Genomic DNA, 13,886 nt, shown 5'->3' with positions numbered 1-13,886 from the left:
AATGAATGTCAAAAACAAATATTCAGAATATTTTTTTTTTTTGTTTTGTCGACTGAGTTAGAATTTGGGATTGACGATAGTTTTGAGATGAGTAGATTGATTTCGAGGATGTGAAGTATGATTCCTTTTTTACTCAAAAAGGAGGTCCTTTTAGGTAGGCTAATTTTACCTTAAAGAAGCAAATTTAGGCATTTCTAAAACAGAAGCATTGTTAAATTCTCAACTAGTGAAAAGATTATTGAAAGGGTTATTTTTTAATTTGTTATTGATTTTTTTTTTCCTTATAATGATGAGATTTTGCTGTGTTTGCAACATTAGAATATGCTAAATTTACTGTGTGGCAACTAAATCTGTGCCGTGGGTATGGTAGTTTCCTATTCATAAAGATAAGATTTTGATTAGCATGTTAAAGAAAAACTGGGGGTTTACTTGTGAGATCAAATGATTATAAAATTTGTTGTTAGTTATAAGATTTTGTTTAATTTGATGGTTTCTGTATGGGGGATTTCAGGCTTACTTGCTGGAGTATGTATGTGTGTTTGTCATATATATGCATCAGACATTATAGTTTAGCAGGAGTGTTCTTATCTTATAAGAAACGAAATGAGGGTTTACTTTTGAAAATTTGATTGCTTGAAATCTCTGTTAGTTAGTTGATCTATGGAGATGAAGCGGCCGATTGTCCCGTCAAGGCCTTCTTTTTTGTGTCTCATGTTATAAAGCACCCTGTACGAGCTTCATGGCCCAGTAATTCCATTAGGATGTTTTCCTCTATAGAGTCTCATTCGATCAGTTAGTTGCGCTCTTTCCGTTCACCTTATTTCTATCCAGATCGGCATACGACTAGCGAGCATTTTTTAATCTGAGTCTCAATTGGGAAAGGTTGCTTTCTTTCTTTTTACGCCTATGTCGACTAGTCAGTTCTCAGTTATTTCTATGATAGATGGGGTCATAAGAGAACTTCTGTGCGTGTTATAACTCCTAATAAGAGTTAATACGAGGCGCGTTCCTCTGCCAGGGAGGGGGTTGGCAACCATGCTTCAAAAGCTGCCTCCCCAGCAAACGGGAGAGAGATGGTCCTCGGTTCTCATCTGAAGCTCTCTAGCTATTTCTTTCCACATCTATACTCTCATCTTGCCAGTCTGAAAATTTTCTGTCACTTGTCTCTCAATCCCATATTGTTGCATCAAGTGTTAAGAAAAGTTTCTCATTATTCTCCTGAAACTTCTTTCGCCTCTCAGATTTCAGAACCAAACACCACTTCATTGTACATAAGCCAATTTCTTAAATATCGGTGTTAAGTGGTATAGTAATTTTCGCTGAGCCTTGCTCTATTTTCTACTCTCTTCATACATTTCTCTGTAGCGTCTGCTGGTTAATTACAACGTTCAAGTAGTGTTGTAATCTGCAAAATGTCGAATGTGATGAAGACTGGATTATATGCAGGGTTGTTAGGCGTGGACAATTGAAATATTTGGTCATTCAAGCTATGGCTCCATGGAAAAACAAGAAAAGAGCTGCTAATGTAGTGGAAGCCTCCTTGGCGCCATCCTCATCTTCTGTAGCCGAAACTTCAAAGTCACTAAAGCCTGAACCCAAAATTATGAAGAAACCCTCAAACCAGAATTCTGCAAAGGAAATAATCAAAACCACTTCTGAGGTGGAGGCCTCCTCATTACCATCCTCATCAGGAAAGGAGAATTCAAAGATAGCAAAGCCTGTTACTAAGATTGTGAAGAAATCCCAAAATCAGAATTTCGCAAGGAGAAGAAGAAAAAATCATACGCCACAGGCTCAGGATAAATCTAAGGATGACAAGAAGAATGGGCAAGAGGCCAACAAGGAAGTGAGTAACACTGAAAGAAATGATGAGAAGAATACAAAGTCCAGTGAGAGATCCGAAAAGAAGGATGATAACAATGAGGAGAAAAGTGAGAAGAGGCAGAGGGATCACAAGGATAAGGAAAAACTTGGAGGCCTGATTATGATGTGCAATTCAAAAACGAAGCCCGACTGTTTTCGCTTTAAAGTCATGGGTGTTTCGGTTAACAAGAAAGAGCTTGTCTTAGCCATCAAACCTGGTCTAAAGCTCTTCCTCTTTGATTTCGATCTCAAGCTACTTTATGGAATCTATAAGGCATCTTCTGTTGGTGGGATGAAGCTTGAGCCTAAAGCTTTTGATGGTGCCTTCCCTGTTCAGGTTCCATTTTCTATCTCTTCTTCTTTGTTCATAGCGGAACAGCAAATCTCTTTGTTGACATTTAGGTTTCTTGTAGGTGCGTTTTAAAGTCCTCAAGGATTGTATTCCCCTACCCGAAGATGTGTTTAAGAAGGCAATCAGATTCAGAGGCAAACACAGTGATAATAAATTTCAGACTCAGCTAACTGTAGAACAAGTGAGAATTACTACTTCTTGGAATTTGAGCAATCTCGATCTTTCTGTAGTTTAAATCCTGATAACCTCCCTATTTGCTAAAACAGGTAAAGAAGCTCACAGATCTATTCAAACCCCTCCAACGGCAGCAATCAATTCCCCTCTCATATGGTTGGCCTGTATCACCAATACGCACAGATGATTCTGCTCGTATGCCAACCGTGTCCCATAGAGAAACTTATGAAAACAGAAGAGACTCACAAATAGACAGGCAACGGTTCACAAGAGACCATTACTCTCCCAGAGAAGAACGTATGCATCACAGGCCAGCTGATCGAGAAAGGGAGCGATTTTCTAGGCATCATGGCTCTCCACCCAGAGAACGCACTTACAGTAGATTACCAAAAAAATCTGATGATGCCCTATTTCTTAGTGAAAAAGATTATCGGACTTATGGTCTTAGTCGAGCCGAACATGCCAGAAGATCTCCTGTCAGAGTTCCCACTTCAGATTTGTACCGAGATGACCGTCATGGGGTGCAGCTTCATAACCATCCTTCCTTGCACATTCCCAGGGATGCATTGCCTTTACATAGAGAAGAAGTCCCTACTGACCCGCTTCTTTTCAGTGAAAGAGCTTATCATACTTATGGTCTCAGGGGAGCTGCACCATCAATTCCACCTGTTCCAGACCCTAGATCTCTTCCTTTAGATGTTTACCCAAGGGATTCCAATTATACATATGGTCATAACGTTTCATCATCAGATCCGCTGAGACGGGAGGCAGTCCCGTCAGATCCATATGCTCTGCCACTGCGAAGGGAGGCAGTTCCGTCAGATCCATATGCTCTGCCACCGAGAAGGGAGGCAGTCCCGTCAGATCCATATGCTCTGCCACCGAGAAGGGAGGCAGTCCCGTCAGATCCATATGCTCTGCCACCGAGAAGGGAGGCAGTCCCGTCAGATCCATATGCTCTGCCACCAAGAAGGGAGGCAGTACCCTCGGATCCATATGTTCCACTGCCGCTGAGAAGGGAGGCAGTTCCGTCAGATCCATATATTCCACTGCCGCTGAGAAGGGAGGCAGTTCCTTCAGATCCATATATTCCATTGCCAAGGAGAGAAACTCATGTGCCTAACTACGACTATAACGCTCCTCCACAAAGGAGACTTCCTGGTGATGAGGAAAGACTCGAAAGATTATATTCACCGTATGCTCCACATATGTTGACAGACTACAACCAAAGACAACATCTAGTTCATGGCGCTGATCACGCAGCTGGAACTGTTTCATCCAGATACTCGTTCCCCGGACCTTCCATATCATACCGCTGACTGAGATTTTCTCCATAGTTACTGTAATTTATTCGAGTAGAGTGTCAATCTAGGTTTTAATGTTTCTTTTCTCAAACAATCTGTTCCATTTTTCTCTTTTGTCATTGTCATTTCGGCAATGCTGGAAATGAGATCACTTGGGTCTTGCATGGAAGATTATAAACAAGTAAATCAATGCACTTCCAGTATCAAAAAATTTGTGAAGAGTTGAATTAAGTTAAATCCTTTTCCATTGTATTGTTACCAATCTCCAATTTTGTGTAAATTGGTACAGTTCAAACTAGTTTTCGTTCGTAAGTTCTTAACTGGGTAAATTTGCCGTTTTCTTTGTTGTAAATCCGATATGAAGGGAAAAAACGGAAAATGTCGGTCTGATTGTCCGACACAACTTTGTACTACTTTTTGATTTTGATTAATAGATGGGCTGGGAGTTTACAAAGCCTATAGGGCATACCCGGCCCATTTATCTATCCCCACTCGATTTATAATCCATTATAACTAGGGTTTCTCTTCATTCTTGCATTTCGGCCTCCTTCCTCACAGTTCCTCTCTGAAAACCCTAGAGCCGAAAACAAGATGGTACGTTCCCCATCTTCGTCTCTACTCATGATATTCTTGATTTCTTCTTTGAATACCTCCATTGTAGTAGTTAATCTTCAGATTCGTTGATTTTTTTTGATTTTTTTTCGAGTTTTTTCAACCTTCTAGTGTAGATTTAGTTGTAAATGTGAAGAATAATAGAGTTTAGATGCTTATTATGTGATTTCATGATGTTCAATAGATTATTGAAACGAGTATCTTGAGTTTTTTTCTGATGTGATTATGTGATTTGGTTATGCGTTGAACTCTTTTTTTTTGCAACATCTGAATATGCTATGTGGGTACTAGATCTGAGCTGTGGGTTTAGTGTTACTGTTGATTTAACATGTAAAAAGTGAGATTGATTGGTTTACATTGATGTTTGTTAGTTGAATAAATTGTGTTTAATTTGTTGTTTGTGTAAAGGGGGTTTTGGATTTAGTTGCAGGAGTTTTCCTGAGTGGTTGGGATGTTTGTTTTATTGTAGCTCTGTTTGGTAAAACCTAGTGTTACCTTGGAAGAACAAAGTGGGGGTCTGTTTGTCTATTTGTCAAGCTCCTTTGCTTGCTGTTTGTTTGGTGATTATTAGATTTTGTTTAACATGATTGGTAATGTAAGTGTGGTTTTTGAGTTCCTTTCTAGAGTTTGTTTGTGCTTGCCATCATATGACTTCTGGCAGGGATGACTAGTTTCACTAATTGCTTATCTATGTTAGGTTGTTAGTTCTCTTAATTCTGTCTTGGATTAGTTGCAGGACAGTCATAGTTTGTATGTATTCGTCATTCCCGTGCACGTGACTCAGTTTGACAGGAGTAGTTTTACCTTGATATATGACACAGTATTGCTTGTCAATAACATGTTGTGTTGCATTTTTTTTTTTTACGAATTTTGTGTTTAATTGTTTGTATTTACTGTACATATGTATGTGTGTGCTGCTGATTGTCATGATTAGTTCACCTTGTACTTAGTCAAGTACAACTTGTTTGTATGATGTGTTATCTTTTTAATGTCCTCTGAATTGTCGTGTTATGAGATTTTTAAGCACTTCTAAGCATTTTGATTCTTTTCTTTTTTGTAATTTTAGCCGAAGCAAATCAATGAGATTAAGGATTTTCTTCTCACTGCAAGAAGAAAGGATGCACGTTCAGTGAGGATCAAGAAGAGCAAAGATGTGGTTAAGTTCAAGGTTAGGTGCTCCAAGTACTTGTACACGTTATGTGTATTCGATCAAGAGAAGGCTGAGAAGTTGAAGCAGTCACTTCCACCAGGTATGTGTATATATCCATTCTTTATTCAGATAAAGAATTTGTGTATGATATATCGCTTACTGTAGATATGTGACAGCGCTTTTACTTAAACTGATATCTGGATGTCCCTTTACTTCATTAGATACATTGATGTCATCTCTTGATGTCTCACCTTGCTATGCATCTTTCCTGTTGATGTAGTTCACCAGTTTCGTTACAAGTATAAGGTGGTTGTGTGCCAGTGATGTGTTTGACCAACTCACTAGGTTCCTAAATGATGTTAATTTCGTCTATTTAACAGCTTGTAACAATCTTGAGGATGCAGTAAACACTATCATTTCCACTGTTTCATTTTCATTATATTCCGCACTTAGACTTTTGCAAACTAAGAAAATTAGAAATCTAGCAGTTATAATTGATCAAAGAAAGGATGCATGTTCAGTGGCAATATGCAACAGTTCTTTTACGCTTTTCAATGCATCAGTTTACAAATGCTTTTACTGCTGCTTTAGTGTTTTTTTGTGTTCTTTGATCAAGTCATAACCTTCTTATATTATTCTCTGCAGGTTTGAGTGTCCAAGACATCTAGATGCAGAAGTAGCTGGAAGTGTTTCTGGTTGATTCGTAAATGAGAACACTCTTTTTATTTCTTCTCCTCTTCTTTAAACATTAGTTCACCAACTTCTTATGTGTTATGGATTTTTAGCTCAGATAATTAGTTTTTTATTGTATAAACAAACTTCAATTTTGGTTTGCATTGTAAACCAAAGTTGTGCACCACTTTTTGAAGGAGAGATTTTGATTCTGAGTTTCGCTTCTTAATTATGAGTATTTGTGTTAGTATGGTCTGAAAATTTAGAAATGAAATACTGACAAAGAAGTGGTTATATAAACATCCTTCTGCATGTGCTTCCTCCCCATTGTGATAGCTCTCTAAATGATTAGAGCTGTTGTTTAGAGCTGAACCCTGAACAATCTAAAGATTCTATGCCTGTTGAAACTACCTTGTGCTGATATTTTTTAAACAACGCTGTTTCTTTTACAAATTGATTGGTCCCAATATTTTCTCAAGTCTTCTGGAACCTGATCTTAAGTTCTTTCACTATTGGGAAGATGGAAGACGGTATTAAATCAAAAATTCCTCTAGAAACTGCAAACTAGTGTGTAAAACATGGCGACGACTTCTTTCGAATGTAAAAGTGAAGAATGGAGTTTTTTCTCTCCATTTGGTCTTCTCTAGAGAATATGATTTATCTTTTCTACGCAAATTATGATGTTACTAAGAGCAAATCCTATGGGTCGTGTCAGTCTTTCATTTGAAAGAGAGCATTACCAATTAGATCAAATTTGGGTAGTGTTTAGTCCCCGTTTCAGCCAAAAACGTTCATGCACTCGTTCAATTGAACGTGGTTGGGAACGTAACACTAGACGGGAGACGGTTCCCCGTTTGAGAAAATAAAGCCACACGAGAGACCATCACCCGTTTATCAAAAAAAGTTGCGTTGAACGGGGGCTGTCCCCGTATGTATTGATTTTCACTATCTCACGGGGATAGTCCCCCGTGTATGTATAAATTTAGTTTTTTAAATATTAAACTTTCCTTCCAAACATTACTTTATTATAGAATTTTGAATTTTTTTTTATAGACGGAGACAGTTAGCCGTCCAGTGTACTACTTTCATTTTGTTCATAGTGGCTTCACTCGTTCATATGAAAGAGTTAGTCTTCTTTTTGGGACTACACATAGAATATGCTCTAAAAGTACCGAAGGCGAAGGGAATTTTTAGAAGACAAAACAGCTACAACCTTCCTCCAATAAAAGAAAGAAAACAAGTCATAGTAGCATTAGGAATCTTGACCAAGCAACATTACTATCACTTCTCTGTAATTTTACTTCTCTTTCTCGGTTCTTCTTACCATTTTGAAGCCAGACAGATAGGAATTGGTCAAGCTGCAATTGGTCAATATGATAACTTTTCGTTTCAGAACCATTTTTTGGGGACCAATTTTTTCTTCTGGGGACCATTCTTTTATTTTGGGTAAGATATTAGAAGTAAATCTAGGTCACTCCTTATCTAGATATTTATTATAATACCTAAATTATCCTCTTGATTATTTTTGGGTAATGATTAGTTAGTGTAATGATTAGTGAAATGATTTTTAATAAAGAATTGAGATTAAAAAATCAGATTCTAAAAAAGAAGTAGAATTATTGAGAGAGTAAAGTTAGAGAAGATGAAGAAGAAAAACATGGAATTTTTTTTTTTTTGAGTTCATTAAGCTAGAGTATTCAAATGATGATTAAATTGATGATAGCTCATCTGAATCTTCATCTCCTTCCTCTCCTAGAGTATTTGTCAATCTTCACGATGATTCAGATATGAATTATTTCTTAAATGGTGACTGTATTCTTCCCCAAAACCAATCTCAAGATGAAAACGATGGATTTTACCAACCACAACCGGAGGAAGAGTATTTGGGTACCCAGGTATGCTCTAAACTTAGATAATGTTGGTTGAATTGGTCGAAATTATCAAAAAAAAATGTAAATTTATGAAGTAGATTTGGGCTTGTTCGGTTACCTTGTATGAAGAACAGGTAACCGAACTCATCTGAAAGTGTAGTTCGGTTACTTTTTCCAAACACGTAGGTTACCGAACTCGCTATTAATGGAGGTTTTTTGAAGTTCGGTTAACAGACATGTTAACGAAATTTGTAAATAGGATTACAGAGTTATGTTCGGTTTTGCCGAAATGTAACCGAACTTTAGGGTCTATAGGTTCGGTTAGTTCGCAACCAATAACTAACCGAACTTACGTAAAATAAGATTTGACTTAGTGTATAAAGTTCGGTTGGTTCGGAAACTTCATACCAACCAACTATCTAACTGAACTTACGTAAAACAAGATTTGACTTAGTGTACGTAAAGTTTGGTTGGTTCGCAACCAATAACTAACCGAAATGTACGTAATAAGTTCGATTATTTCGCAAACTTGAACCCAACAACATAACTAACCGAGCCTAACAAACAAAAGAAATCAAAAGTTTCAGAGTCGCATTCGGTTACCTAGTGAAAAATGGAAGGTAACCGAACTTTGTACTTGTTATTTGTTCGGTTATATGTCAACTTGCTTTACCAACCGAACGCGGAGTTCGGTTATCCCGATAAAATTATCATGTTACCGAACTTGTTTGGGATTGCAATTGATGTTGTTCCATTTCTTGCAGATTGAATGTCAACTTATACCAATGGATGATCAACCTTCTCCGGTTGGTATGTTGTTCGAAGATACATCCCATCACTATGCCAATGATTTGGTATTTGAAGAACCTATTGATGCGAATAATTGGGCTAGAGAGCATGCCAAGAAAGCCATGTGCGTATTAGTTTTGAATGGAAAAGAAAGAAAAACTCGTTTTGAAATGGTTTGTGAGAGAAGTGGAGATCCCGATGTTAGTCACAAGAGGAAGGGTTATGTGTATAAAGGAAAGACGACGAGGAAGAACACAACGTGCTCAAAGAAAATTAAATGTCCGTTCAAGCTAGTATTTCGTAAGTGCAAAAACAGGAAGGGTTGGGTTTTATCTATGGATACGGTGGAAGGTCATCATAACCACCCTCGTCCGGAGGATCTTGAAGTACATTCAATTTCTGCAAGGCTCACTCCTCAAGAAATGGAGAAAATAGCTAAATTTAGGAGAATGGGTATTTCCCCACTTAATATGCTTCTCTTACTAAAGGATGATAACAAGGATAACATATCATCTTTGTCCACCATTTACAATGCAATTGAGACAATTAAAAGGAATGAATGGAAGGATAGAAAAGTGAAGCAACAATTATTTTTTTGTGTTCAAGAGAAAGGCTACGCAGTTCAAAAGAAGGTAGGTCCGGAAGATGAAATAACACATCTCTTCATTGTGCATCCGAAGAGTGTTCAATTGGATCAATGCTTTCATAAAATTCTTATAATGGGCTGCACTTACAAGACTAACAAATACGAGATGCCATTGTTCAACATTGTTGGTCGTACCTCGACGAACTCACTGTTTACCGTTGCTTTTTTTTTTCTAGAAGATGAGCAAGAACCAAGTTACACTTGGGCACTACAACAATTGAAGGCGATATACCGAGATGATGATATCCCTGGGGTTATAGTGATGGACAATGATGTAGCATTAATGAACGCAATAGAGAGAGTCTTCCCATTAGCACATAATATGCTTTGTACGTTTCATATATGGTGTAATGTGATGAATAGGTGCAAACCTCAAATTTGTCCACTAAAGAGGAAAGCATTTGAAGAGATTAGTAAGCTACCGGAAGATGAACAAGCGGATGCAAACGAGGAATTCGATAAATAATACACTATAAATCATGCTAAATGGGTTTCTTTCTCTAGTGAATGAGAGTCATTGACTTGGTCTCTCACCGAAGAAGAGTATAATCTAAATTACCGTATTTATCGAACATTGTTCTAGCCCCGAATATCTCGAGGATATTGCAACATATGTGGTTAAGCAATGGTTGGAACCGCACAAAGAGCGCTTCGTTTATGCATTAACCAACCACCATAAACACTTTGAGAATCAAGCGAAAAGTTTGGTATAATCGGCTCACCACCGGTTGAAGAAAAATCTTTTGGATGTGTCGATAATTTTGTGATTGTGTTTATTGCAATGGAGAATTACTTCAACTGCGAGATTGATAGAATTAAAGAGAAGTTTCAAAAAAGCCGCATCATGAAGTACAAAAAGATTGTACAAAAAGATGGTAACATCAAGAAATTGGAGGACCTTCGATTGTTCAAGGTACTCCATTATAATGTTTCACGTGCTTGCATTAAGAGGTTAATGGTAGAGGTGAATTTGATTGACATATGGGGAACCAAGACAGACGAGGTGTGTGTTTACAACATGATGAAGTCTATGGGACTCCCTTGTCTCCATATGATAGTTAAGTATGAACATGAAATAATCCCTTTAAAAGCGATATTAATCCATATTGGCAACAATTAAGTTTTGTCTCTCCTCCAAAGGGCGATGTCGGAGAAGAGTTTGGTGACAATGAAATGGGAAAAATCGTTATCTAGATGTAATGAAACATGAACAAACTCAAAAGGAAATTTTTTTGGGATGACATGCGGCCAATTTTTTATCCCCATACTTTGGAGAATGTGCAAGAACCGAAAAAAGGCAAGGGAAAAGGTAGGCCAAGCATCAAAGAAACAAAAAAAACAAGTAATAGAATATGGAAATGTGTTGGTTAAGAGGAAAAGTGAAATGACCCCTTTTACTAGAGATCCTTCGGGGCATGAGCATACCTCGACGAAGTACCAAGAAGATTCTAAGAAAAGGGCTAGGAATATTATGGAAAAGGGAGAAACAAGTGAATGGGATATGAAATACCAAATGTGTATGATCAATTTTCCAATCATTGAAACATTCTTAGAGGATGTTATATAGTTGTCACAGTATTTCTCGTCAAAGCAATTTTCAAAGTAATTGAAACATTCATGACTTTCGTCACTAGGTAAAGATAAACTTGGTCGAAGCTGAGAGAAAATCTTACCAACACATATTTGATAGGCGAGGTATACTCGGCTCTAAATACCAAATGTGTATGATCTAGTCTATATATATAGCATACGACTTTTGTCTCAAAGAGTAGGAGATAAAATAGATAGACTTTTGAGTGACAGATAAGTTCAAGTCTCCACATACCTTTTTGTCGAGAAGTTCCACCGGTTCCTTGAGTAGATATTCTACTTGTATGATGAATCGTCATGAAGTCTTTCAGCTCAACTACACTTACTATCCTAGTCCGAGACTTAGTTATAAGAGACTAGAAATCAAGACTTATAGTTTTGATCACTAACATTGACAAACATGCTTGAGATAGCAACGCATGCAAGTTTGACCGAGCAGTGCTCTAACAATCTCCCCCTTTGTCAATTTTAGTGACAAAACTATCAATACATATGGAATACAAAAAAGATAATGAAACTTTAGTAGCTCCTATTCCACATGTCTAATCTTCAACATTCCTCGAAATCTTCGTCACTTCCAAATATTCCAATGATCCCAAAGGTTATAAGTTTAATATCACCGTTGTTGAAGATCCGTAGCTATAACAATGAGAAAGCATCGATCTCGATCATTGTTATATAGTGTCATAGTATTATTACATAATGTCAAAGTCCAATTGTATCACAACTTCAACAATAATACTATGGTGATATGTATCACTCCCTCTTAGTCAATACTCCATCTCACATGAAAACCCATCCCCCTTACACAATGATCCGAAAACCATATGTATTTGTAGTGTGAACTACATATTAATTCTCCCCTATTTTGTCAATAAAATTGGCAAAGGTACAAGAACGGGATCATAATGAAGTTTCCGTAAAAGATATTTCATGACTGAGAGAAAGAAACACACATCATCTTATTTAGATGCAATCATATAGCCGAAGCTAACAACATTCATCAAGGAGTTTAAAGATACAAGATACCCCTCTAAAATTCCACAGCCGCACACCCATCAATATATGACCATTAAGCACAAGTTCAAAAGAACTCTCCCCCATTTGATGTCATTCCCAAGGGAACAACAACAAGCGACCTTAATTTCAAGAGAAAAAAAGGATTTTGACACATACAAAAGATGACACTAACAAGACAAAAAATAACCGTATAGGAATTGAACTGGAGTAACCTACTGGAGTTTCAAACTAAATTGCCCAAAGGATAGAGATAAGCACAAGGGCAAGAGTTATAGAAACGCTTAATGAACCAAAACAACACCAACAGACTGCCGCAAGTGTTGGAATGTGGCAGTGTCTAATGGTTTGGTAAGAATATCAGCCAATTGTTGTTCGGAGGGCAAAAATTCCATACTTATGATACCGTTTTCATAAAGATCACAAATAAAATGGCACCTTATGTCAATGTGCTTTGTTCTTGAGTGCTCAACGGGATTCTCAGTGATTCGAATCGCACTAGAGTTATCACAGAAGATCTTCATTATTCCAGTATCAACTTCACAATCATCTAGCATTTGTTTCATCCATAGGAGTTGAGTATAGCATGACAACAACAATATATTCTGCTTCACATGCAGACAGGGATTGAGAATTTTGTTTTTTGCTATGCCAAGCAACAAGATTTAGTCCTACGTAGTAGAAGCCCCTTGATGTACTTTTTCTGTCCTCGACACATCCTGCCCAATCAGCATCTGAATATGCAGATAAATCAATATTAGTATCAAAAGTGTAAGATAATCCATACCTGAAAGTGTGATTAATATATCGAATGATACTTTTTGCAGCTGCAAGATGAGATTCCTTTGGATTTGCCTGAAACCTGGCACAACAACCAACACTAAAAGAAATATCAGGTCTAGTAGCTGTAAGATACAAAAGGCTACCAATAATAGATCGATACAACTTTTGATCCACTTTTGCTCCTTTCTCATCTCTATGTAGTCTACCAGTGGTGGGTATAGGTGTTAATTTTGGAGAACAGTTATCCAGGCCGAATCTTGTCACAAGATCACGAGCATACTTCTCTTGGGATAAGTAAATTCCATCCTTATGTTGTTGAATTTGTAATCCTAAGAAGAATTTTAATTCACCAACATTGCTCATTTTAAATTTCTTAGCAAAAGAGACTTGGAAGTCCTTTGCAAACATTTCAGAAGTTGATCCATAGATGATATCCTCTACATAGATTTGAGCAATAACAACATCTTTCCCACTCCATTTGGTAAACAATGTTTTGTCAGCTCCGCCTCTTGAAAAACCTTTTCTAATGAGAGAAGTAGTAAGTTTTTCAAACCAGGCTCTAGGTGCTTGTTTCAACCCATACAGTGCCTTTTTGAGCTTTAACACATGATATGGGAAATCAGGGTTTTAAAACCACTTTGGTTGAGCAACATAGACTTCTTCCTTTAAGATTCTTTAAGAAAGCGTAACCTTAAGAAAACAAGCATGAGCTAACAAGAGACGAATGGACTCAAGGCGTGCCACAGGAGCAAAGGTCTCATCAAAGTCAATCCCTTCAATCTGTGAATATCCTTGAACGACAAGTCTAGCTTTGTTTCTGACAATCGTGCCAAATTCGTCAGACTTATTCTTGAATATCCATTTGGTACCAACAATATTGATATTGGAGGGACAAGGTACAAGTTCCCACACATCTTTCCTTTGAAATTGATTTAACTCTCCATGCATAGCATTCACCCAAAAGGGATCGTTCAGAGCTTCATCAATATTTCTTGGTTCTACTTGCGAAAGATAACAACAAAATTGCAAATATTTAGAAGTTGTCCTCTAGTTTTAGCTGTAG

The 13,886-nt window shown here is 37.4% G+C and overlaps 2 protein-coding genes across 3 annotated transcripts in view; both read left to right on the top strand.

Moving 5' to 3' along the window:
• LOC113317922 overlaps positions 1-3,962 on the top strand; it is a 4,204-nt gene extending 242 nt beyond the window's left edge. The window contains exons 1-4 of one of the 2 annotated variants that reach the window (XM_026566042.1): positions 33-154; positions 1,447-2,200; positions 2,277-2,396; positions 2,482-3,962. In XM_026566042.1, coding sequence (XP_026421827.1) covers positions 1,490-2,200; positions 2,277-2,396; positions 2,482-3,708 — 2,058 coding nt within the window. In that variant the 5' untranslated portion in view covers positions 33-154; positions 1,447-1,489 and the 3' untranslated portion in view covers positions 3,709-3,962. Of the gene's footprint in view, positions 1-32; positions 155-1,446; positions 2,201-2,276; positions 2,397-2,481 lie in introns of those variants that run through there. The other variant, XM_026566035.1, reaches the window with a different exon arrangement.
• Positions 3,963-4,223: 261 nt separating this feature from the next.
• On the top strand, positions 4,224-6,356 carry LOC113317915 (60S ribosomal protein L38). The gene is made up of 3 exons (XM_026566027.1): positions 4,224-4,287; positions 5,372-5,555; positions 6,101-6,356. The coding sequence occupies exons 1-3, from the start codon at positions 4,285-4,287 to the stop codon at positions 6,121-6,123; spliced, it is 210 nt and encodes a 69-aa protein (XP_026421812.1). The 5' UTR covers positions 4,224-4,284; the 3' UTR covers positions 6,124-6,356.
• The last annotated feature ends 7,530 nt before the right edge of the window (positions 6,357-13,886 follow it).

The sequence above is a fragment of the Papaver somniferum genome, chromosome 1, assembly GCF_003573695.1.
Source record: "Papaver somniferum cultivar HN1 chromosome 1, ASM357369v1, whole genome shotgun sequence".
Classification (NCBI taxonomy): Eukaryota; Viridiplantae; Streptophyta; class Magnoliopsida; order Ranunculales; family Papaveraceae; genus Papaver; species Papaver somniferum.
The sequence above is the reverse complement of the archived record's forward strand: the minus strand, read 5'-3'. Positions and strand labels throughout refer to the sequence as shown.